The 26,236-nt window shown below is 35.0% G+C and overlaps 1 protein-coding gene across 3 annotated transcripts in view; it reads right to left on the reverse strand.

Annotated features, from left to right (window-relative positions):
* Positions 1-1,965: 1,965 nt before the first annotated feature.
* Positions 1,966-26,236, reverse strand: part of LOC111048113 (motile sperm domain-containing protein 1) — a 28,369-nt gene continuing 4,098 nt past the window's right edge. Inside the window, exons 2-6 of one of the 3 annotated variants that reach the window (XM_039433983.1) lie at positions 19,410-19,543; positions 17,175-17,333; positions 14,401-14,564; positions 3,186-3,345; positions 1,970-2,320 (exon numbers count right to left, since the gene is read on the reverse strand). In XM_039433983.1, the coding sequence (XP_039289917.1) occupies positions 2,160-2,320; positions 3,186-3,345; positions 14,401-14,564; positions 17,175-17,316 (627 nt within the window). In that variant the 5' untranslated portion in view covers positions 17,317-17,333; positions 19,410-19,543 and the 3' untranslated portion in view covers positions 1,970-2,159. Of the gene's footprint in view, positions 2,321-3,185; positions 3,346-14,400; positions 14,565-17,174; positions 17,334-19,409; positions 19,544-26,236 lie in introns of all 3 variants that reach the window. The other 2 variants (XM_039433989.1, XM_039433986.1) reach the window with 2 other exon arrangements.

Consider the following 26,236-nt stretch of genomic DNA (forward strand, 5'->3'; position numbering starts at 1 on the left):
TTGCTTTCCGAAAAAAATTAAGGTACCCCAATTTCTATATGTTTCAAGGTCCCCTGAGTCCAAAAAACTGGTTTTTGGGTATTGGTCTGTATGTGTGTGTGTGTATATGAGTGTATGTGCGTCTGTGTACACGATATCTCATCTCCCAATTAACGGAATGACTTGAAATTTGGAACTTAAGGTCCTTACACTATAAGGATCCGACACGAACAATTTCGATCAAATGCAATTCAAGATGGCGGCTAAAATGGCGAAAATGTTGTCAAAAACAGGGTTTTTCGTGATTTTCTCGGAAACGGCTCCAACGATTTTGATCAAATTCATACCTAAAATAGTCATTGATAAGCTCTATCAACTGCCACAAGTCCCATATCTGTAAAAATTTCAGGAGCTCCGCCCCATCAATGCAGATAGATTCCCAATTATCAGGCTTCAGATACAATTGAAACAAAAAAAATTAAGTGGAGTAGATTGAGCATGAAAATCTCTACAATTAATGTCCAGTAACATTTTCACCTAAAATTGAAAATAAGCTTTAAATTCGAGAAAATGTGATTATTCAATTGCAAATTATTGTTGATTCTATTAAATCATTCACTATGAAGAGATAGCAGACCTCATGTGTGTCTCCAGCGTTATTGCCCTGTCACCAGCTGGCTCAAATCTTTGAATAGTAGATTTGAGATGCGCGGGAACACTTGCGTCAGGTGATCAATTTTCATAACGGCAAGGAAAGTTGTGTGAGTGCGCCACACCAGATTTTAAAATTTGTCATGCTTCCAGTTGTTGTATAGAAACAGCTGAACATTTCTTTTAAAAGGGAGATTAGATGAAAGGTATGATTGGGATCCTATTCGAATAAAAATAACTGATTTTCTGTCCCATCAAAATTTTGGTCAGCCATCTTGGAACCGCCATTTCAAATTCAACCCTATTTTTTAAATTGGAAGGTAGTATGATTTCGATACAGAATTTCAAGAGAAAATAAATGGTGAAAACCGCACATCGATTTCTCAAACCGTTCAACTAGACAATGAGACCTTATTCTCATTCAAAGATACTGATAAATCATCCATCTATACTATAATAATGGAAAGAACTGGCTTATACACGTAACGGGATAGGAAAATTATCTTTGACGCATCATCACATCTGATCTAATGGACTGAATGACTTGAAATTTTGCATAAAGATTCTTTATTAACCAAGGATGTTTATAGGCCTATTTTCAATTTTCCAATATTTTATTACATGAAGTTATCAGTTTGTAAAGTTTTGAAATAGACCCTTGCAGAGCACGGGTTACCTGCTAGTAAAGAATATAGAGAAGAAGATGAAAACCAATGACCTCATGATTTTGAAAGCTGATAAAAGATGCACTACATTAATTATGATTAAAAACTAATGTATAGGTAAGGTCAAAAATTTAATTTCTGAAAATAATTTTATTAAAATTAACTCTAATCTTACTACAAAGATTAATAGATTTTTCAAAAGTAAGTTGGCAACAAGCACCAATCTATTTAATAAGAAAAATACCAAGTACCGTCATTTGAAGCGACTTGGGATAATTTGTGAATTTTATGCCTATTAAATCTATTAATAATACTTGTCCAGTTTGAAAATTTTAAATATATATTCCTGCAACCATTACGTATTTAATGCTGATTTTTTACATTTTTAGCCTTAAGATTTGAGAAGAAAAATACTTTGATACTGTCCCAACTCACCTCGTGTAGTGGAGTGATTTGGGACAATGCTTATATTATTTTACTTAAATTCCACCTCTTTAATAGTATGACGTTTCTTGGAATCCTATTTGGCATTAAAAAAGGAAAACGTTCTAAAAAAATACATGAATTTATTAAGAGGCCTGAAGGTCGTATTACAAAAAGAACAAAAGATGAAGATTGAATAATTTTGTTCATGTATAAAAAACATTTTTAAATAGACATTTTGGCATGTTTAAATAATACAGGCAATATTGACAGTCTAGAATTTTTTTATTATTCTTCAGCAAAAAAGCTATTCTATGTTCATATTTTTCAGCACTGGGCATGTGAATGAACCTCTTCGTTGCAGTACTGGTTTTACTTTTTACAAGTTGATAACATTTCAAAATCCGACATGGGTACAACGCATTTATGACTGATGTCATTCTACTTACCCAACACATAGGAAGCAATCAGTTTGATTGTGACTGACAGATGAAACGCGATGAAACTAGATACACTGCTTTCGCCCTCGGTAGGGCAGAGTAAGGCAACCATGCACAGCACACCAATTATAATAGCGGTTAAATTGTTCGTTCGAGCAGGTCCTGTCAATAAACCATAATTATTATTATCAACGATTAGAGACATTACATCAACCATTGTTGTTGCGAATTCGGTCAATAAATCAAATATCATTCATTCTGTGAGTTTTCTTCAGATTGATAATGATGTAACAGCCGAAACTAGTAACTCGCATTGTTATAATAAATTAGTGTTCTCGACAATATCAAGTCGTTCCATTCAAATCAAATGTCATTGCCAGCTCCATGTATAATATGTTGGAAAAACTCAATTGAATTAATAATGTGGAAGTTTTAATCTGTACACATAAATGATAATAATAATTGAGTGCACTATTCCATCTATTCTTTTCGAAAAAATCATATAAATGAAGTTGGTGAGCCCACCACTTTACCTTTATCCATTTAAAAATCTCATTTTCCCAAAAAATGTTACTTATTGCCTTTATCTACTCACCCCTCAATTTATTATAATGGCATAAGAATATTGATTGTTTAATTAAAGAACATTGATTTACATGATTCACAAAATATACCAATAAATATTAACTCAAGAGGTGGAGATTAATGGAGAGATTTGAGAAGGTGGTTTTGATAATAATTCATAATGAAATTATTTAATCAAAGATGCCTAAATACATCGTTAGTCATCTGCTAAATTTCCTTGAAATTAAAAATATCTTAAAAAAATGTTAATCAATTCTTGACACCAAAACAAATATTTCGGATTAAAGGGGACACAAAAGGGGAGTTGTATTTTTTCTTAGGGCCACTCTTTTTAGACAAACTCAGTAAATGCGTAAATGGATGAAGGAACAATACACTTCATTCACGAATATTCATATTATAGAAATGATAAATTACTTTTGCTAGGAAATGGCAGTGATACCTGTCTTTTGAATGATGGGATATTGGTGAGAGTTGGGCTTGCCGGGTGCGTCGCTGGGTGTTGGCATTGACTGGAAGCTGTCTGGGTCTGGCGTCACTCGTTCGCGCTCGGCACGTCTGTCAGAGCATAACGTCGCCGTCATATCTCTTTTTCCTATCACCTTTCATGCAATACAAATCATCTTAGTCACGAGAAAAAGGTTGAATTTAGTAATTCGCATGCGCTTTTTTCTATCTCTATCGATATGATTTCGTTTTGCAATAGCCAGTTACCAACCTTGCATCACTTTTTTCTTGTGACTGAAACCTCCATAGCCATATCTGTAATTATTGATGTTATAATGTTCAGGATGTACTTTGTTTGTATTTTTGTGAAGTAGATGTGATGTTTGACATTTTAGAGCTTTATAATGTTTGAATGTTGAATCACCTCACCAAACACTTTGTCAGGAGCTAGCTGTATTTGTTAAAAATAGAGACCAAGTCTACAAAATATGGTTTCCAATCTTCATTTAAAAATGATTTGAACAATACATATATATTTGGGACCTACTAATCTATTGATTGATTTTTATTATTTTTTATAATAATATATATTAAACTTTTATATAATGTATTCCTCAAGAAATAAAGTTTTATTGAAGTCCTTCAAACTGACATGGAGCCTGAGCGATTCAATATACAACTTTTAAGTTACAATTCAATTTAAAAATAATAATAAGCAATCAATTAAGCAAACAATCGTTTGCTAAGCTCATTCACTAAGTGAATGTCTTGTGTCTTGACTTAACTCAACTAGTCCAGTAAAATGGTCGTTTTTCAGAAAACAGCCCCGGAAGAATTTTTCTCGACGGTTCTATATGTATTTTGGGGCGCTGAATTCGAATCTGAAATTTTCTGACACGCCAGAGGGCGGCTTCACCCCCAAAACCCCCAAAATTTCGGACTTTTTTCAATTTTCTCATTTTATCTCGTAAACCTCGAGTTACTCAAGAAAAATCATTCTCGACAAAATTAAAGAGAATAACATTTCCAATAAATTGAGTGGTCGCGCAGGATTTTACCATTCTTGGTTCCGGAGCTACGAATTTTCAAAAAAGGGGTATTTTCAAGGGGTTTTCAAAAGTATGCAAACCTACCACTTCTACCCTATACAACTTGGATATTTTTCTAGTATAGATGAAAAACCACACATCACGTGAAAGAACAATTCATTATGAACAGGATTCCTTAGGAATTTTCGAATTTAGTAGTGGGGGGAGGGGGAATACACCCAAAAATAGAAAATCATGTCCTACAGCCAAAATACAAATTTTTCATTATAATACCTTTTCAAGGCCTTCCTAACAAAAAAATACATATTTCGGCTGAAATCATCTCACGAGGGTTATTTTCTATGAGAATCACCCGTTAGAAACATTTAATTTCAGTATTTTCCTAGTGGCGGAGTACGTCATAAGGATACGTCAAGGATCAAAACTTTAAACACTTATAACTTTTGACAATTTTCATCTTTGACTCTTCAATTTCATCTTTGGTCTCATTATTTTACGCATCTCCCAACGATTGTTGCAGCCGTTATAGTGTTGAGTGTGAAATCTTCAGTTTAACAACAATAGATCAATTGTCAGGGAAATTGGGAGGGAATGTTTGGAACACAATATTTGACTTCGCAGATTTGTGAACATATCAAAAGTTCTCATCCTTACTCCTTGAGCTTAAGGGATGAGGGTAGTTTAAAAGTTGCATTTTTTTGACACGCATGTAACTGGGAAACAATGCATTTCAGCGACATGGCTTACTGAGTAAAAATGAAGCTAGATAAATTTCCTACAAGTTTTTTACAGTAGAGGGTTGTGATATCTTCTTTAGTTTTTGAGATATTCACTTTTAAAAGTGTGAAATCTTTGAAAAGACAGTTATTCTTCAAACTTTTTGCACTTTCAGGACTTATTACTCAACAACAATGCATCGAAAAAATGTATTCTTTTACACAGGGGGTAGGAGTGAGTCGTAGAGCATTCAATTCTCTTCAATTTAATGTATTATTTCATCATTTTATGCTTTCCATCAATTTTTATAGCAGTTTTAGTGTTGAGTGTGGTAGGAGTGAGGACTTTTTATATGCTTACTCCCTCACTATCCTTAAAAGGACTGCGAGGTCAAAAATTGGGTTCCAAACTTTTCCCTCTATATCTTTTTGAGCATTCGTTGCCTGGACTAGTATCTTATTACAAGTTAAGTGAGCCTCAATGACTCTTGAAAGGTTTTGAGCTGTGGAATTATTTTCTTTTTAATATTGAATTAAACTCGAGTATGCTCCTTGTTTTAGTTTAGCTATTTTGCTGTATTTTATAATTTTCTAATTTTTGGATTTATATTCTACTCTATTCTTTATTTAGGGAGTCAATTATTTTTGTGCGGAGAAATTGAATAGAATCTTACAATGAAAGTTAAATTACACTCAATACTTTGTTGACTTTGTTTACCTGATTTACAGGCATTTATTAGTAAGTAAAAAAATCTTATTCAACTTGTAAGACATGAAAGTAGCATGATAATAGTGGTGCAATTGAATGATTTATTGAGTGTTCATTTCTCCTTTCAGTCAATGAACTTCATATTACTGTTTTCTTTGAACTTACTACAATTTATAAGTTATTCATCCTTATATTTCTTATTCTTACATAAATTTGTTGTATAACAGGTGATTGAGACCTTGTGTAACAAAAAACGTCTTTTTCGATAATATTTATGAAAGAAATCATAAATTTCCTCAAGTTCCCATAAATTTCCGGGAATTTATGATTTTTGAGAATATTTCCCTTAAATTCCCTGGGAATATTTCCTCGATCTTAAATTCTCGGGAATTTTACATCACTATTCAGAATATAATAATGATAATAATGGATTAAATACAAATTCAAATAATAGTAAAATAAGAAATAATACTCAAGAAATAAAAGATAAAAAGAAAAATATTAACTGAACTTAGGATTGATTTTATTTCTTGTGCAGGCCAATAAGTCCCAGGGAATGAAGGAGGCTGTGAGTTCGCGTCATGTATTTATTTTATAATGTAATGAATAGATAAAGGGGAGAAAATCAATATGATAAATCCTTTGATAGTTCTTGCTTCCTGATAGTTATCGAATATAACGTGAGCGGAGCAGAGCTTCGGCTGCCTCCCAGCCAATGTGATACAGCCACCTGTCCACACCCCTTCGGTAAACGGCTAGACTATACACCTCCGCCTCTCTTATCTCATTCGGCAAGTTTCTATATAAAATGTGAGCCAGGTAAAATGAATTTGACAGTTCTGACCCATGTGTCAGTTGTGGAACATCATAATTATAGTTGGTCCTGTGGCGAGTTTCATACCGGAAATTTAAATTTGTTTCACCTAAGATCTGGGTTTTGTATTTTTTCAAGTGAATTAATAATGTTTTGATGAAGATCTGTCTGATATTGAGAACCGGGAATTCTGAAAAAAGCAAGCTAGTCGGATACCTATGGCCTTTTTTCAAGATTGTTTTAATAATTGCTCTCTGTGTGACTGCCAGTGGTTCCATGAGTGTAGAGGAAACACCCCCCCCAAGCAAGGATACCATACTGGATCAGCGACTGAGCATAGGCGAAATATACTTTCCTACACTGATACACACCCATCACCTGCCTAAGCTCAGAGAAGGCAAATAATAATTTCCTGAGCCAACTTTTGACACACTGAACATGTTGCCCCCAACTCAACTTGTAATTAATTATTATTACACCCAAGTATCTGTAACTATCAACTCGTTCAATAGTACTACAGTCACAATCCTGCATCCTTGCGTTTCCAAAAGAGTGCATTTTTAACATTATTGGGCCAGGATCAGCCTGGTTTCTTCTTACAATTGGCATAAATTTAGTTTTGGTGACATTAACCGTTAGACAGTTGTGGTCGAACCAACTTTTTATTTTGGCAAGATCTATTGTTGCACTGCAATAGGTCCTCTCCCAAGTGCCTCCAGTTGAAACCAATACTGTGTCGTCCGTCCGCGAATAAGAACAGTTTTCCATTGATTTGTAACTTTGAAAGATTATTTATATAAATGAGGAATAGTAATGGCCCAATGGTACTTCCTTGGACCACACCATATTCAACAGGTTCTGTTTCGCTAATTGTGCCATCTAATGGCAGATGGCGCCGGTTAAGAAGTTGTGCAAGTGTGGAAGCTGTATTAAAAACGTATCGAAAAATAGTAAAGCCCTTCAGTGTGGGAATTGTAGTTTGTGGTTTCATATTGAATGTGTGAATATATCGGAAGATGAATACGATTATCTGGGAAAGCTGAAAAATAAAGTTGTATGGCTGTGTGATGGGTGCAGGTCCATTTTGACGAACTTGCTGGGTGGTGATTGCATTGTTAACAGTTCTAGTTCAAACATTGTTAGTGAGGAAAAACATTGTAGTACTAATTTTAAAATACTGACGGACCAGATTTTCCTGTTAACTGAAAATCAACGAGACTTTGATAGACGTTTGCAGTTTTTGCAACTCGAAAATTCTAACCTTAAAAGTGCTTTGGACGACATCACTGATGTAACTGGAAAAACTGGAACTGGAATGTCTGTTGCCTCACCAGCTGGAGTTTTGTCGCAGACGACAAGTGATCAGATAGTTTCTCCAGCTGTCACTGACCCAAATATTACTCCAGCTGACGACCATAACCAGGAAAATGGTTCAAATATTGTAGGTTATAATATGACAAACGATATATTATCCCGGCACGGTTTTGAGAAGATTAATTCTTGTAGACGTTCAAGTAATAATAATGACGACTTGCAAAGAAGCCAAAGTTCAAAAATGTCTAACGAAATGCGGTACAGTGATGCATTGAGGTCTGCTGGTGTTGGTGGAAACAGGAGAAGAAAGGTAATAATTGGTAGTAATACTGAGTTTGGTTCTCATCTGCAGTGTGCTCCCCGTAGGTCATGGATCTATGTTGGGAGATTGCAAAGGGATGCAAAAGCTGAACAAATCCAAAAATATGTTACTGAAAGGACAAATTGCAAAGAAAATGATTGCGTTGTAAGTAATCTGCAGGCAAAAGGTGAGTACGCAAGCTTTAAAGAGAGTGTTGATCGTAGGTACCAAAATGATCTACTGAATTGTGATTTCTGGCCACTTGGTGTAGTAGTAAGACAGTTTTATTTGCAAATGACAGACAGAAGTACTCCACATAATGTAGGACTACCTATCAGAAATGACAGTAATATTACCGAAAATGAAAGCACTTCTAATGAATCTGGTAAGCCAAATTTTTTAGAGAATGCATCATAAGTAGCACTGGTAAACCTACCTTGCTTGATGATCTCAGAATTGTATATATAAATGTTCAATGTATCAGGACGAAATACAATCTTCTTGTTGAATTTATGGACTCTGTTAACTCAGATATTGTGTGTGTGAGTGAACATTGGATGAAAGAGTTGGAGGCCCTCCACTATAAAGTAATAAATGATTTTGTAATGACCAACTGTTTCTATAGACAAGTGATTGACCGTGGAGGAGTTTGTATATATGTAAAAAATTCTATCAAATATGACAATATTGATGTTGGCCGTTTTTGTGTGGAGCTGGATTTTGAGGTGACTTGTTCAAAGCTGGTGCATTATGATTTGATTGTACTTGCTGTGTACCGCTCACCAAATGGAAGTTTTGAAGTTTTTGTGAATAAGCTTGAGGCTTGTCTTGGTTTTGTTCTCAGGCGAGGTGGAGGTAACAAAATCCTAATTGGTGGTGATTTCAATGTGCGTTTCATCTTGACTGGTGATCGAGAGGCAAATGCTGTGATACACTTGCTGAGATCTTTTGGTCTGTTTGTTTCTGACCCAAAGCCCACTAGAGGAAAAAACTGTCTGGATATTATCGCTACAAATATTGATCGATCTGATTATCATGTGAATGTGATAGACCCACTGGTTGCTGATCATGATGCACTTATAGTGGATGCTGAAATTGGTAAGGCTGATAGTGACCCCAAAATTGCATGGCACTCTCAATATGTTTTTAAACATCGTCCTATAAAAGATCATGCTCTGAATTATTTTGAATTTCTACTGGCTGGAGTTTGCTGGCATCTGTTGGACAATGATGGAGATTGCTTCAAGGTTTTCCTCTGTGTTTTTCTGCAAATTTTCAACACCGTGTTTCCTGCTCTGCATAAAAAGTTTCCTCAAGTCGGTTCACAAGCTAGACCTAGTTCTGCTCGCAGATCTGGATTGTGGTACACTCAAGAATTGAGAGAGTGCAGAGACATGACACTTTTGTACAATGATATGATGAAGGATGCACATGACTCTCATCTGCGTGACTTTTATTATCAGCGATATCTCGGATATAAGAGGGAATACCGCCACAAGATTGATGAAGCCAAGAGGAGTTTTAATGAGTCTGCTATTATCTCGGCCTGTAATCCGGCAAAGGCAGTATGGAGTATTGTCAAAAACAGTCAAAGGAAATACTCCCCAATTCATTGTTTGGCCAGTCCTGATGAATTTAACTCTTACTTTTTGTCAGTTGTGCGAGATCTTGTTGCAGACATACCTGTATTGACTCCGGTGGATCAGGGGGAGGATGTTATGCTCACTGGTGCAGCCTTTACAAATTGGAGGCCAATTGATGAGGCCACTGTGATAAGAATAGTCTCTGGTTTCAAAAACTCTCATAGTCAGGATGTATATGGCCTCACCATTCCTGTTCTAAAACGAATCATTCATCTGATTGCTGCTCCACTCACAAAGTGTATAAATCAATGTTTGAACGTGGGAGTTTTCCCAGACGAGCTGAAGATTTCCAGGACTGTTCCAGTGTACAAGAAGGGCCCTAGAACTATGATGGGTAGTTTTCGACCGATCTCTATTGAGCCAGTTTTTGCCAAAATCATGGAGGTTGTTATGAGGGAGCAGTTGATGGCCTATTTTGTGAGTGAGGATCTCTTTTCATCCTGTCAGCATGGTTTTCTAAAGGGTAGATCAACCATCACTGCTGTTGAAAAGTTGATAGAGGAAATCACCAATGCTTTTGAGGAAGGAGAATCAGTGTGCCTTACAATGTGTGACCTCAGTAAGGCTTTCGATAGCATTTCTCATGGTGTCCTGCTGAAGAAGCTGAAGTCATATGGAATTGGTGGGGCAGTTTTCAGCACTCTGTCCTCTTACCTTGACAACAGACGTCAGGTGGTAAGTATTGATGGAGCCACCTCAAGCAGTGAATTGGTAGAGTATGGAGTACCTCAGGGATCGGTTCTGGGCCCTCTCCTCTTTATCATTTCAATTAATGACATTGGTCTGAAAATGAACGCTTTGGTATATGCTGACGACACTACACTGATCAATAGAGGACGTGATGTGCAGTTGCTGGGGCAAGCTGCTGATAGTTCTTTGAGGTCTGCTGAGAGATGGTTCAACCAAAACAAGTTGCTGCTGAACAAGGACAAGACACATAAGCTTCTCTGCTCCTTGGGACAGGCTGGTCAAGTGGTTGAAACTGATGTGAAGTTGCTGGGTTTTTCCTTGAATACCAGAATAAGCTGGACAAGTCATATTGTCAATGTTTGCTCAAAGCTGTCCAGTGCGCTCTATCTTCTGCGAAAGTTGAAATCAGAAATTGGTGCCGGATACCTGCTTACTGTCTACTATGCCATGTTTCACAGCCATGTATGTTATGGACTTCACCTGTGGGGTCACTCTGGACGACTTGGTGATGTGCTGCTTCTGCAGAAAAAGGCTGTGCGAGTGCTGACGGGCAGTGACTACATGGCTCACTGCAGACCACTCTTCAAGAGGCTAAAAATGCTTACTGTTGTAAATCAGTACATTCTTGAATGTCTGGTTCGCATCAGAGACAGAGCTAGGAGTGCTGATACTCGTGGTGGGATACATGGCTATGGAACCCGTCAGACTCACCTCATCAACATGCCAAGATGCCGTTTAGCAAGGACTCAGAGGAGTTATCCTTTCATTGCCTTCAAGATGTTTAATAAGCTGCCAGAGTGGGTCAAGGATAGTGGAAGTGATAGACAGTTCCGAGCAGTTTTGAAATCACTCTTGGTGGAGCATCCATTCTATAGCCTGAGTGAATTTCTCGATAGTGAGATGACATTTTGAAATTTTTTTTGTGACATGTTTTTTAAACCCTGACACAGTCTATCCAGCAGTGCTGGTCAATGACCTAGAATAAAACTAAAAACTAAACTAAAACTAAAAAACATCAATGGAAACATACTGCTGTCGATTATTGAAATAACTTTTAAACCATTTCAGTGAATTATCTTTTATTCCAATATTCTCGAGTTTGGTGATTAGTTTATCTCTATCAACGGAATCAAAGGCCTTGGCCAAGTCTAAAAATGTAATTGAAATTTTATTTTTTATTTTTATGTTATTTGATATAAACCGGGTCAAGTCAAAAAGAGCGTCGGAAGTATTCCTGGACTCTTGAAACCCATATTGGTTTTCAGAAATTAAATTATTCACGGAGAGGTACTTAGATAATTGTTTCTTGACACTTTTTCAATAATTTTTGACATAGTTACGAGAAGAGAAATTGGTCTGAAGTTGGAGAATGCATTTTTTGGCCCTGATTTATGAATTGGGATCACCTTAGCCGATTTGAAGGCACTTGGGAAATGACCCATCACAATGCTAAGATTGATTATGTGCTGAATTGGGAGTACTAGAGAGTCTATATTTTCTTTGAAAATTCTAGTTGGGATCCCATCACAGCCAGGGGCAGATCGGCCTTTAAGGCTCTTGATTGTGTCAATCAGTTCTTGTCTAGAGACTTGCTGCAACTCAAAGACAGTTTCAACAGCATGATCCTGATCTATTATCTCTGGCACACCCTGTGCTACGATGGAATCTGCCAAGTTTTTACCTACTGCCGAAAAATATTTATTAAATTTATTGCTAACCTCCTCAATTTTCTGTCAGTTAGTTATTTCGTGCGTTTGGATGAATGTTTTTATAGGGAAAGGCTGCTTCTTGACAGGCCGGCCTGAAATTTCATTTATAACTGCCCAGAGCTTACTTGGGTTATGAGAAGATTCTTCAATTTTATTTTTATAATACAAATGTTTGGCTTGTTTAATTGCAGAGTGTAGAGTATTTCTATATTGTTTCAATTCATTTTTTAATATTTGGTTGAAAGGTTGTTTGTTGAGTCTTTTTCTAAGTTTGTCGCGATGCCGAATTGAATTAACAAGTCCCATGCTGATCCATGGCTTAATTTGGGTTTTCTTAGCTGATAGTTTTATTTTAGAAGTTTTAGATTCGATAGTGTTTTGGAGAATATCAATGAATCGGTCAGCAGCCATATCAACATCAGTTTGTTCAGTGACGCTGTCCCAATTTTGCCTACTTAGAGATTCTCTTATTCCATTCCAATTTGTTCTTGTTACAAATTTATCAACACTGGAAGGTTTGAGTGAATTGACAGATAGTAAATTCAAACATATCGCATAGTGGTCAGTTACTGAGGACTGTAAAATAACAGAAGATGCTTTAAAAAATCGTGGGAGTCTGATAAAAAAGTGGTCGATACACGTGCCACTAGCCGGACGTGTGGCCTTATCAATGCAGGCTAAATAACCAGCATCATTCAGGACATCAAGGTAACGCTCTCCAGTAGAGTTGGGAGCAATGTTCAGTAGATCACCGGCTAATAGGCGAATAGAGCTATTCGACGGTTCGTTACAATACATTTCTAGTGCATCTATGAAAGCAGAGAGGCTAGAGTTAGGACTGAGATAGACAGCCAGAAGCTCACATGCAGCACCCGCCCATTCAAACTTCAAAGATAAACAGGTGGCCAGACCGCCAATTGAAAGCTCACTGCACGAAACTGATAGCTTGCTATCAATATAGACAACCAACCCACCGTTCTGGTTAAGGCTATTATACGTTCTGAATAAATTATATCCTGGAATTGTGACTAGGTTGCTTTCATCTTTTAACCATGCCTCTGATAAAATTATACAATTAAATCTATGTTTCAGTCCATGTAGAACAGTTAAGAATTCATCAATATTCCGCTCATAGCTACGAATATTTTGGTGAATCACGGTAAACCCAATACACTCGCGATTCTCAAAGCCCTCCTCATCCCCAGATAAATAAAAAAAAATCATTAATATCTTTGCACTCTATACATCTAATGGACGGAGTATCCAACTCATCAAAAACGTTCCTTATCATTTATAAATTTTATGGTAGCCCGGCCTCCTGGCCTGGCAGAAAACCACCGTAATTCGTTCATTACGTTGACAAACAAGGTATAAATTTCTCTAGTGAAGAAACTTGGGTTTGAAACTATGGTAAACAGAAAGTTATCAAGAATAGATATTATATTGAAAAAATGTGTTTTCAAAAATAAATAACTGAAATGAAATTAGAAAGAAAAATTGAAAAGAAGTAGAAGTAAAAAAACTATATATCTATTATGTTAAGTGGCGGAATATTTATGATAATTTAAGACTTACGGAATATTCATTTTCAATGATATCATTTTAAAGATGTAGCGATATTGATTTTGGGGATAGAGAATTATCGCAAAAACGTGAATGAATAGAATAATGAATAGAGGTTCAATACGTAATTATAAGTACAATAATTATCAAGTCTCTCTATCTGTCAATCACAGGAGAGAGGAGATACGGTAATAATAAATATATTTTTAAAAAAATTATTTTTGCTGGTGGAATAATTAACACTTTCAACTCTACTAATCCAAAAATAGCCTTGCTCTTTTGTCTACAATAGAACAGAGCTAGCTGCTTATTCGCAACGAGCATTTAATCTTCATAATTAATGACAACTTGTTATTCTATTAAAACTTATCAGAACCGTACTGAAAAAGATAATAATTCCTCACAGCAGCAGCAACAGCTGCATGCTGCAAATAATAGCTATTATTGTTTCCGAATCATATCTGGGCTATCGGATAATAGATCATTATTGTAATGGGCATGCCTTATACATTCCAATACCCTATCTATGCATAACTCACTTATCCAAATACATTATACAGATGTATAAATTATACAACTATTATCACTATTATAAAACTGTTGTATAAACTACTGTTTCAATTCTTCTGAAATGTTTGTGAATCATTCAATGCTAAATTTATTAACAATTCCTTACAGGGTGATTATAAAATGTCTGCTTACCTGTTTGGTAGAATGGTCGCGTACTTGAATTCTGAATTTGTCAGTAACATTACAGTTGCCCAGAGACACAGCATTATGGCGGATAACAATGTCTATACAACACTGAGACTTCACTGTGCCCTCTGAATCGACAACCGTGTATTTTCGAGGTGCAGTGCACAGAACTGTGAAAAAGATCGTTTATAAGCATCAGAACAGAATTTATTATAATTTTTCGAACAACAGAATAAATGCATCGGAAATCACCTCTTTCCCATGATTTCTGATTGAGAATGTTTCAAGGAAGTCATAAAATAAGAAGGATTGGAATAGTCATGAATATTACTGAATTAACTACTTGAAGTATATCATGCGAATAGTTTTGCTTTATTTGATAAATAAGTAAGTTTAATTTCCTAAAATGTTTGACTGGTTTCACAGTTGAGAGAAAAGAAGAGTAATACACAAGTAAAGAGTGGCATGAAAATATAGCATATCTTATTAGTCCAGTCACTATACACATTGGTGCATGCAATATAATATATATTGTAGTTCTTATTTTCTAATATATTGTTTGGATACATAAGAGAAGTCCAGAACCAGTTTTTCCATGCAAAATTACCTTGAGAGAGTGGCCCCAAAACCTCGTATTTTCGGTTCATTTTCCAGTTTTCAACTAAAGAAAAATTCGTACAGAAGATTTTGCTCTTGCCTTTTTTACTTTCCTTGCCCTATTACCATAGGTAAGGAAAGTATTGCTTTCCGAAAAAAATTAAGGTACCCCAATTTCTAAATTTCTATACGTTTCAAGGTCCCCTGAGTGCAAAAAGGTGGTTTTTGGGTATTGGTCTGTATGTGTGTGTGTGTGTGTGTGTGTGTGTGTGTGTGTGTGTGTGTGTGTGTGTGTGTGTGTGTGTGTGTGTGTGTGTATATTATATATATGAGTGTATGTGCGTCTGTGTACACGATATCTCATCTCCCAATTAACGGAATGACTTGAAATTTGGAATTCAATGTGTGTGTGTGTGTGTGTCTGTGTACACGATATCTCATCTCCCAATTAACGAAATGACTTGAAATTTGGAACTTGAGGTCCTTACACTATAAGGATCCGACACGAACAATTTCGATCAAATGCAATTCAAGATGGCGGCTAAAATGGCGAAAATGTTGTCAAAAACAGGGTTTTTCGCGATTTTCTCGAAAATGGCTCCAACGATTTTGATCAAATCCATACCTAAAATAGTCATTGATAAGCTATAACAACTGCCACAAGTCCCATATCTGTAAAAAATTCAGGAGCTCCGCCCATCTATGCAAAGTTTGATTTTAGATTTCCAATTATCAGGTCTCAGATATAATTTAAACGAAAAATTTTGAGTGGAAAAGATTGAGCATGAGAATCTCTACAATTAATGTCCAGTAACATTTTCACCTAAAATTTAAAATAAGCTTAAAATTTGAGAAAATGTGATTATTCAATTGCAAACTGTTGGCAACTATTGATTCTATTGAATCATTCACTATGAAGAGATAGCAGACCTCGTGTGTCTACAGCGTTATTGTCCTGTCACCAGCTGCCTCAGATCTTAGAATAGTAGACTTGAGATGCGCGAGAACACTAGCGTCAGTTGATCAATTTTCATAACGGCAAGGAAAGTTGTGTGAGTGCGCCACACCAGATTTATTAGATCAAATAGATTAAATTATTAGATTACATTAGATTAATTAGATTAAGTTGTGAATAGAATGAAATCATTTGGATCTCTCTATCTTCAATGCATACTGAGTTGAAAAATTTCAAAAATGAGTAAACTTCCAAATAAAAATAAATTTTGATGAATTTCAGTTTTTAATCAACAATATCTTCCGATTGTCAACATTCAAATGTAGAATTCAGATCCTCTGGGCGTAATTCTGTGCTCTACAACCTGACGCCAGTTAGAGAGCTCCATCTCATATAGATTTCTAGGTGCAGCTGATAACAATGCTCCTTGTAATTTGCAAAACACCCACATTCATATTTTTCACAATGATATGAGTTCGTAAGATAATGTTCTATAAATCACCCATTATATCACTTGATTTCAGTATTTTCTAATGGATAGGCACGCATAAGGACAATTCAAGGATCATAATTTCCAACAAAATAACTTCTGACACAATGATTGGATGTCCTTCACAGCTCGTCAAGGCGGTTCAAAATCGTGTATCATAAGTCAAATTCGGTTTAAAAATGGAGAATTTCTATTTGAGTTCATTTTATATGCAAAAAATGACAAATTTCCATAATCAAAATGATTTCATTTTATTGACAATTTTATAATAAAAAAAGTGAGAGGGAATGTTTCTATAAGGTAACTGGATTTGGCGTAAATAGTTGAAAACTGGAAAATGAACCGAAAATTCACGGTTTTTGAGCCACTCTGTATATTTAGCACAAGAGAATTTTGCATGAAAAAATTGGCTCTGGACTCCTCTTATGTATCCAAACAATATATTAAAAATCAGAACTACAATATAAATTGCAAGCACCCCCCTTTTTCATCTATATTTTGACTGGACTATAAATTATATACTCTTTGCATGTAGTAGATACCGTACTTTTCTTCAAGTAGTTCTGTCGTAATCAGTGAGTATAGAATGTAATAGAGCTGCCTTTGTATTGAATACCCAAGTTATATAGCGTACTACCATAGAGAAGAGATTTTATGCTATATTTTACCTATTGCAAGCCTACTACAGAGTTAAGTAAAACATGGGTGAATTGAACCAATGGCAAAATTGAAAATTACCTCTGAAGCTGATAACGAAATCATACGGATTATAAAGAGTAAGAACTTGCTTATGAGATGTTTTATCTTCTAAGTAGAATACAATGCTTGTTGGAAATATAAACACTGGCAATTTCCCATCAAATTGTGTTCCGGGCTGCATTCCATAAATGAATTATCCTGAAAAATGGATAAAACAATAGGCTAGATTATTTTTGAAAAATCTTGATTAACTTAATCTTAATTAATAAGAGAATAAATACATTTTTTAAAGATGGATTAGATTACACAATTCATTTAAATCTAAAAGTCAATAGGTCTGATAGTAAATCATCACAAATAATTCGAATTGGAAATATCTAATTTAGAAATTGACGACTCATTGCTAAAAGTCAATAGGTCTGTTAGTAAATCATCAAAAATAATTCGAATTGGAAATATCTAATTTAGAAATTGACGACTCATTGACAATCTTACATCCTATCGAAATGAATTAGCAAGCAACATTAAAGCATTGATTATCAAATTGTATCATCCGAAATTGAACTATTCAAATGAAAATTGCACACTTTTCAATGTTAATCCCCCTTAGATATTTTGTACACCAATATTTAAATTACTGTATGTCGAAAAGTAAATAAAAGTATCATCAAAATCAATCTATATAATTATCTCTATATATAAATAAAAGCGAAATGGCACTGATTCATTCACTCACTCACTCACTCATTCATAATCAACAAAACTAAACATCTACTGGACCGGATATATTCAAATATCGATAATTGAAAGAAAATGTTCAATCTTGGTAGAGAAGTTCAGCTTGGGCTTGGAATTTAGTACTGAGAGAACTTCAAAATTATGCCAAAGATACGCCCAATATAGGTGCTTTTACAGCGTTTTCCAAGCGTTTTTAGAGGATTTCTTTACTAAAGTTTTTCATTAAGTTCTCAAAGCATTTTCCTACTTTTCTCTATATGGATGTTTATTGAGTTCTCCATATCATTCCTGTTTCAAATTTCAAAGAACTATTGGACTGCAATACAATAATTCTCATAATATCCTAAGTAAGTCTAATAAATTGAGAAATAACTGACTATTCATTATTTCTGATAAAAAAATGCAACCCTGCACTACATAATTCAAAGAGAACTGGTGATTGAATCGAGCCTGAAAGTTTCTTTTGATTTTTTGACGAGAGGAAGAAAGCTCAAATGAAAAATGCAGGCGAGCGAAGCGAGCCTGCCGGCTAGTAACTTTAATATCGATGAAAAAAATCCTTGTTCTTCGAATATTTTGTCTTTTGAATATCGATGAAAAAAATCCTTGCTTATGAGGTTATAGAGCATGAAATTCTCTTAAATTTGATGAATAATTTCACAAGTTTACGCATTTGCCCACGACTGTTGCAGCATCTTTGGTGTTGAGTGTGAAATATTCAGTTTTGCAACAATAGACCAATTGACAAAGGAATTTGGAGGGAATGTTTTGAACACAATTTTTGACTTTGCAACTTTGTTGGGACCAGTTAGGGGGGTGAGCATATCAAAAGTCCTCATCCCTACCCCTTGTGCTAAAGGAATGAGGGTGGTTAAAAATTTGCATTTCTAATGTTTTGCTCACACGCTTATATCTTGAAAAAAATGCGTTCAACCGACAAGACTAACTATTCAAAAATTAAGCTTGATAAATTCTCTACAATTATTATTCAGTGAAGTTTTATGATACTTTTAACATTTTTCGAAATAGACGCTCTTGAAAGTGTAAAATTGTATAAATAACAGCTTTTTATCCAAATTTTGCTCTTTTAGGGCTTATAACTCTCCAACAGAGCATCTTAAGGTGCGTACAGACTTTCGCTCTGCTCCGCAACCGAACGTCACTCCGGCAGAGCGATTGATGATCGACCGGCGAGCAAGAGTGGTTCGACCGGGGAACGCGAGAAGATCTAACATCTTCCGTAACGTTCATGATGGGTGCGTGGGCGGAGCGACTGTGGTTCGATGGTGGTACGAGGGCGGTACGAGGAAGGAGCGTGCTCGGTGCGGGTTGGACGCGCGAATATGTGTACGCAGCTCAAGATTTGTAGAGCATTGATTTTTCTTCAATTTGATGTATTATTTCTCTTTTTCATATTTTCCTTCCATTGTTATAGCAGATTCAATGTGAACACATCAACTCAGAACTGTTGAAAAAAATGCAGGATTTGGAAACAAGATTTTTGAATATTGAGAAGATTCGCAGCCCACAGCCTACCAGTTCAGCTGATGAGAACTACTCAACAAAAGAGGAAGAATTGGCCGAAGAAACGGAATAGATCAGGACTCGTACTAGGCGGGCTACCAAGGTGAGGAAGCTTAGAATTCCATCTCCAGAAGTCAATAACGTGTCTGCAAAAAGAAATTAAAAGATTTTAAATTATAAAATCATTCACATGGAAAAGTGTAGCACTGACGAGGAGAAGGAGAAGAAAGAAATGCTACCACCCCCATCATAGTGGATGGTATCAAGAATCTAGATGGACTCCTTAAGAGTTTGTGAAAAGTGTCGCAAGCTGACAAATTTAGAATAGAACTCTTAAGTGGAGAAACGTTCAAAGTAAATGCTGTCCACTCAGAAACTTATCGGAATGTTACCAGTGAACTGAATAATGACGGATTTAAGTGGCACTATTATGAAGGTGAGCAGTCGAGACCAATAAGAGTAATGGAATGTATTTCAGTGTGTTCTCCCGTAAATCTGGAATATTTATTGTTTTATTAGAGTTTCATCACTCTTATAGTACGGACATGATACTGGAAGATTTGAAGATATGAGGATTGGAAGTTCAAGAGGTAGTGAATAAGCTAAAGTGGAAGACGAGAGAGCCATTAGATATGTTCATAGTTTTATTCAGCACGGAAGAAAATAAAAAACCGTTTTTGAACTCAAAAATATACTTGGTTGCAAAGAGGAAGTGGAAGCACTGAGGATGGTCAACCTAATACCGCAATGCAACCGATGCCAAGCATACGGTCACACACAAAAATACTGTAACAAGGAGCGTAGGTGTGTTAGGTGTGCAGTTAAACACCAAACAAAGGACTGTTCAAAACCAAGTAATGCTTTACCAAAATGTATTCTTGGGGGGGGGGTACATCCCGTACATCCCGCCAGCTATCGAGGCTGCACTGTCGCAATCGAATTGCAAAACATTAATAATCAATAATCTTTATTCTTGTCATCAAACATTACAAATGTTATAAACAAACGTCCTGTGAAGATAATACATAGCATTGCATATACTAACAATATACCGAACCGCTAACACATATATATACATAACATTAAACATGTAAACATATGTATACATATATACATAAAATAAAACAAAATAAAATCTTATAGCACCCTTTATTTTTTAAAAAACTTTAAAATAGTTCAACAACTAGTTTCGGTGATATAACACTATCGTCAGGTTATAAAATAAAATTCAATAAATGTTTACTAATTGATACAAAACGAACATATGCTTAATTTCAAATGATTAATTTATTTCTGGTTAAACAAATTAATCCACAAAATGATAGAAATTCAGAAAATAAGGAATATATCTGTGTTCCATACAGCACTATTCTCAATAAGGCAATTAGGAAGACTTTCGCAAAAAAAAATTATTTAGGATACAAAACAAAAAATAATGCTTTTGATTTAATAAAGAAGATTTCTAATAAAAAAATACAAGAGGAACAATTTTAAAAAATCAGGCGTTTATAAACTGGAATGTAGTAATTGTAGTATTGTAAAAGATTTACATTGGTCAAACACGTAGATGTTTTCAAAAAAGGTTCAATGAACATATTTATTCAGGCTTTAAAATCAAAAAATTCTATTCAAAAATCAGTGTTTGCTGAGCATTTAATTGAAAATAATCATAATTATATCAATATAAATTCTAATATGAGAATATTAGATATTTAATATTAGAATATTAATATTTCATTGGTAATGAAAGTAATAAATTGAATATAAAAGAAGAATTTTATATCTATAAAACTGCAAAATTGAATAGGAATAATTTAATGAATATCATCCAATTTGACTTAAATAATCGTATTTTTGATGAAATTAAAAGTGAATGAATAAATTTTAAAATATAAATTCAAAATTTAAATTTAAAAACTTTAACCAGAAATAAATTAATCATATGAAATTAAGCATATGTTCGTTTCGTATCTATTAGTAAACATTTATTGAATTTTATTTTATTTATAACCTGACGATGGTGTAATATCAACGAAACTAGTTGTTGAACTATTTCAAAGTTTTTTTTTTAAATAAAGGGTGCTATAAGATGTTATTTTGTTTTATTAATTAAAAAGTTGCCCATGTCAATAAGTGTTTTTACATATATACGTATACAAATCTATAAATATAAAACCGAAATGGCACTCACTGACTGACTGACTGACTCACTCACTCGCAGAACTAAAAATCTACCGGACCAAAAACGTTCAAATTTGGTAGGTATGTTCAGTTGGCCCTTTAGAGGCGCACTAAGAACGGATTTGGCAAAATTTCCAAAGATCCTCCCGAAATCTGCGTTTTTCCAGAGTTTTTTAGCGTTTTCTCAGTTTCATCGAGAACAAATGAACAGAAAATGTTCAAATTTAGTACAGAAGCTCAGCTGGGGTGTAATAATGTTGTGTTAGAAGGAATTTGCAATAACGTCAAAGATATGCCCAAAATTAGCGTTTTTCCAGCGTTTTTTTTTTTTTTTGCTTTTTCTCAGATTTATCGAGAACAAATGAACATAAATTGTTCAAATTTAGTACAGAAGCTAAGCTAGGGTGTAATAATGTTGTGTTAGGAGGAATTTGAAATAACGTCAAAGACACGCCCGAAATCTGCGTTTTTTTGCGCTTTCTCAGCTTTATCGAAAACAAATAATGAACAGAAAATGTTCAAATTTACTACAGAAGCTTAGCTGGGGTGTAATAATTTTGTGTTAGAAGGAATTTGAAATAACGCCAAAGATTCGCCCAAAATTAGCGTTTTCAAGTAATAGACAGAAAATGTTCACATTACGCAGGCGAACGAAGCGAGCCCGCTGATCTCATTTTTGGACGATCCAGTCGGGGGTCCAGGGGGCGGAGCCCCCTTGCTATACTAATATGGCGAGCGAAGCGAGCCTGACGGCTAGTATAATATAAAACAGTCAGATGCTCACGTTATGACTTAGGTATTCGTGAATTGTAGGTCTATAAAAAGCCTGTTTTTTGAGCCATTGTGCTACTGTAGATATGAACTTTTGTTGTGGTAAATTTTTTATTGTTGAATAATAAGTATTGTTGATAATTATAGCTTTTGAATGGTTTTTGCATTCTGATGTATGGGGTAATTAGGTTATTTCTATTTCTAGTTCTATGTTCATGCTGATGGCTATGTCTTGTTAATAGAGTTAGGTTTTTTTAACATGCACCAGGTTACAATAAATGTAGCCTACATTAAAGGGAGAGTCATGATTCCAAGCTCGATAAAACTATTTTTACAGCTTTCAACACTCCTTAGACCAACAATACAGCGAATTTCTTTTTTTGCCAAATAAATGCCTTCTTCATATCACTTGAGATGGGAATGAAACAAACCATAGTGAGTCAGAGTAAGTACCTCCCTACTGACACAACATTTTTAGTTTTCTTAGTAGGTACATAACTCTGGACAGTTTCTTTCACAGATACTCTATGTGGCTACTCCAAATGAATTTACTGTCTAGGACAATACCCAGCAGTTTAATCGGCTTCAGGTACTCCTGGTGCTTCCTGCTTAAATTATTTCTAAGCGTGAATAGAATATTTTCTGTTTTACTCTCATTGAGAGTCAGCATACCACTCCCTGCAGCGTTCAACCGAGTAGTCAAGCCTATCAAGTACAGCCTCTACACTAGTATTAGAATCAAGTTTGGAATCCAGTATTAGAATCCAGTTTAGAATCTAGTATTAGAATCCACATTTGAGAGCAGCATACCACTCCCTGCAGCGTTCAACCGAGGAGTCGAGCCTATCAAGTACAGCCTCTACACTAGTATTAGAATCAAGTTTGGTAGTGTCATCAGCATAGAGCACAGATAAACATGGAACATTAACACAAAAATCATTCGTAAAAGCTAAGAATAGAAAGGGTCCAAGGACTGATCCTTGTGGAACACCTGCCAATACTTTTTTTGGTTCTGAATATTTATTATTTTGCCTATTCAGTCGAACTATTTGTGTTCTGTCACTAAGGTAACTTCTGATCAATTTTGAATCCTTATCTCTAATGCCATAATGTTCAAGCTTGCTGCAGAGAACACTGGGAGAAATTGTATCGAAAGCTCTACTCAAATCCAGCATTTTTCCTCCAATTATCATATTTTTCTCGAATCCCTGAAGAATAGAATCTACAATCTTTTCTACAGCCATAGTGGTTGAGCAATTAGGTCTGAACCCAAATTGGTTTTCATGTAAAATAGAGTTGACTGTCATGTACTCATACATTTGTTGGAAAATACAGGTTTCAATGATTTTACTTATTATTGGTACAATCGCTATTGCCTGTAGTTTTCGGGCAGGTCTCAATCCCCTTTTTTGAAAATTGAATTGATTAAGGACAGCTTCAAGCAATCAGGAAACTGTCTTGTTATTAAAACAAAATTTATTATTAGAGTCAGAGGTACCAACATGGAATCAATTATATTTTTAATTATAAAATAAGACAGACCAAAACAGTCTTCACTTCGCGAGGAACTTAACGGCTTACAATCAATCTCACAGTTTCCACTTCCACCATTCTCCAAGATAGCCTCACTCTAGTACGATCAATCGTCTCTGAAAATTTGAAATTATTTAAAAGGTCAGTAAATGTTGTCGCAGAAGAAGATAGCTGATCTCGATCGGAAATGAGAGAAATGATAGTCAAAAAACGAAGAGATAGAAGGAGATGGCAGCAATCACGTTCCGCTCAAGATAAAATAATTTGAACAAGCCAACTCAAAAATTAAGGAGAGAGATTCAATGTATGAAGAATGAATCAATCAATAGTTTCTTGACAAACTTAACAGCAGAACGCAGTACGGACTACTCACTCTGGAAGGCAGCAAGAAAAATGAAAAACCATATTTATCAATCTCCTCCTCTCAGAAAGCAGGACAATGGGCAAGGAGTAGTGAAGAAAAGGCACAGACGTTTGCAGATATTAAACAGCTCTTCATTAAAAAACATTTAGTCTTTACAAAAAGAAAACAATTTCATATTTACAGAAATTCAGCATAATTATCCAACCAGAGATAGATCCAAATCCCTCGTTTCGAAAACTCAATGCAATTATCGAACTCTTTCCATTTGGCTCATTGGCTTTATCGTAATGCTACTTCAGAAATTGTATCAATTAGTGAAGGGTTTAGTCGTTCTAAGGTAATAGTCTGTCCTTACCTATTGGTTTTGTTCAGTTTTTTCTTTCCCTTCAACCACAGGTACCGTACTTTTTATTTATATTTTGATTGTATAATACCTTGAGTGCCGCAAATTAATTATTTTTTTTTAGTTCAAGTCACTTAGTTGAACTATTATTTGGCTCATAATTTTAAATTTCTTATTTTATTAGTAAGTTTTTAGTAACTAGATTTTTTATTTTATCAAGTGTCAATAAAGTATAGTTATTCTTATTCTTATCGATTTTCAGATCCTCAATGCACACGAACTTATCGTCCGAGCATGGAGTTATTCATTTACTTTTTACTTGTTTTTCATATTAATGTTACAATCTAATGTATCGCCTTTACTTTCTTTTCACTTACTATGTAATGTAAAAAGTTTTTGAATAAATTGAATTGAATTGAAAAAAAGATCATCTTGTGAATGTGTTTCAACCTAATAACACAGCTGAAGAAGACACTTTAGAAGCAGAGGAAAACATCTTACAGCCAAATCAAGAAATAATGTGTGTAACATTAGAAGTGGTGAGAAGAGAAATAAGAAATCTGAACAAAAAGACCCTTTTATTCGAGATGATAACTGGCTTAGTCCTCAATCACCTACCAAGAAAAGCAATAGTAAAATTAACAAACATTTTGAATGTCTCTTTCAGACTGGAATTATTACCAGGAATATGGAAAGTAGCAGAGGTTATAATGCTACTCAAGTCAGCTAAAGAGCCACATGAAGTATCATCATCTAGTCCTAACTTCGCCTAATAAAGATTTATTTCATTTCATTTCTCTTCCTCCTACTATTTTTCAAGTAGTATGTAAGGATAGAAAAAAATAGCTCCTTTGTTTCTAAACTGGATGGCTTTAGTATTGACAGTAAAAATAATGACCAGACTATACATATTTATAATATTATATAGAGAAGAATTTGCTTTTATATGTACGGGATACGAAGTACATGAATAACGCATCAACACTTCTGAATTACTGAACTTATTAACTTGAAAATGATAGCCGCATGAAGATACTTAATTTTCTCGTATTTAGGAAAGTTAAAGGCCTATTTCCAGTTTGTCAGGTTTTTAGTACGTAAAGGTCTTTACTTGTCCTCTAGAGATGACATTAATAAAAATGATTTCTTCAGGAGACAAATAACGCATTAAAATTCATGTGTTGGCAGCTGAATGCAACATTTGTCGACAACACTGACCATCTTAAGGAACACCACTTGAACTGAATTGTAGGCAACTAAACTGGGAGGGGTCAAGAATATTGGCTGAAAGACCAATTGGTGCGCTAAACCTACCTCACTAAATCCAAGGGAATGATAAAAGGAGCCCAAACGGAAATACAGCCTCATCAAAAAACCAAACTTAGACAGCAAAACCAAAAATTCAAGTATATTAACAATTCTCCATCCTTACATACAGAGAGGCCTGCAGGTAAAAATAGACTGTTAATAGGTCTCCACAAATACAACCCTGATTTTCTTATACTATCTGAACATGGATTGAGAGAAGAGAAGCTCCTCTGCACTTCAATTCCAGGTTATTCCCTTGTTTCTTGTTTCTGCCGGACCCTTTACCTCTGGGGAGGAATAGCAATATACATCAAAGAAGATATGCTATCCAAGACAACA

This window comes from Nilaparvata lugens, chromosome 1 (assembly GCF_014356525.2).
Source record: "Nilaparvata lugens isolate BPH chromosome 1, ASM1435652v1, whole genome shotgun sequence".
NCBI classification, from domain to species: domain Eukaryota; kingdom Metazoa; phylum Arthropoda; class Insecta; order Hemiptera; family Delphacidae; genus Nilaparvata; species Nilaparvata lugens.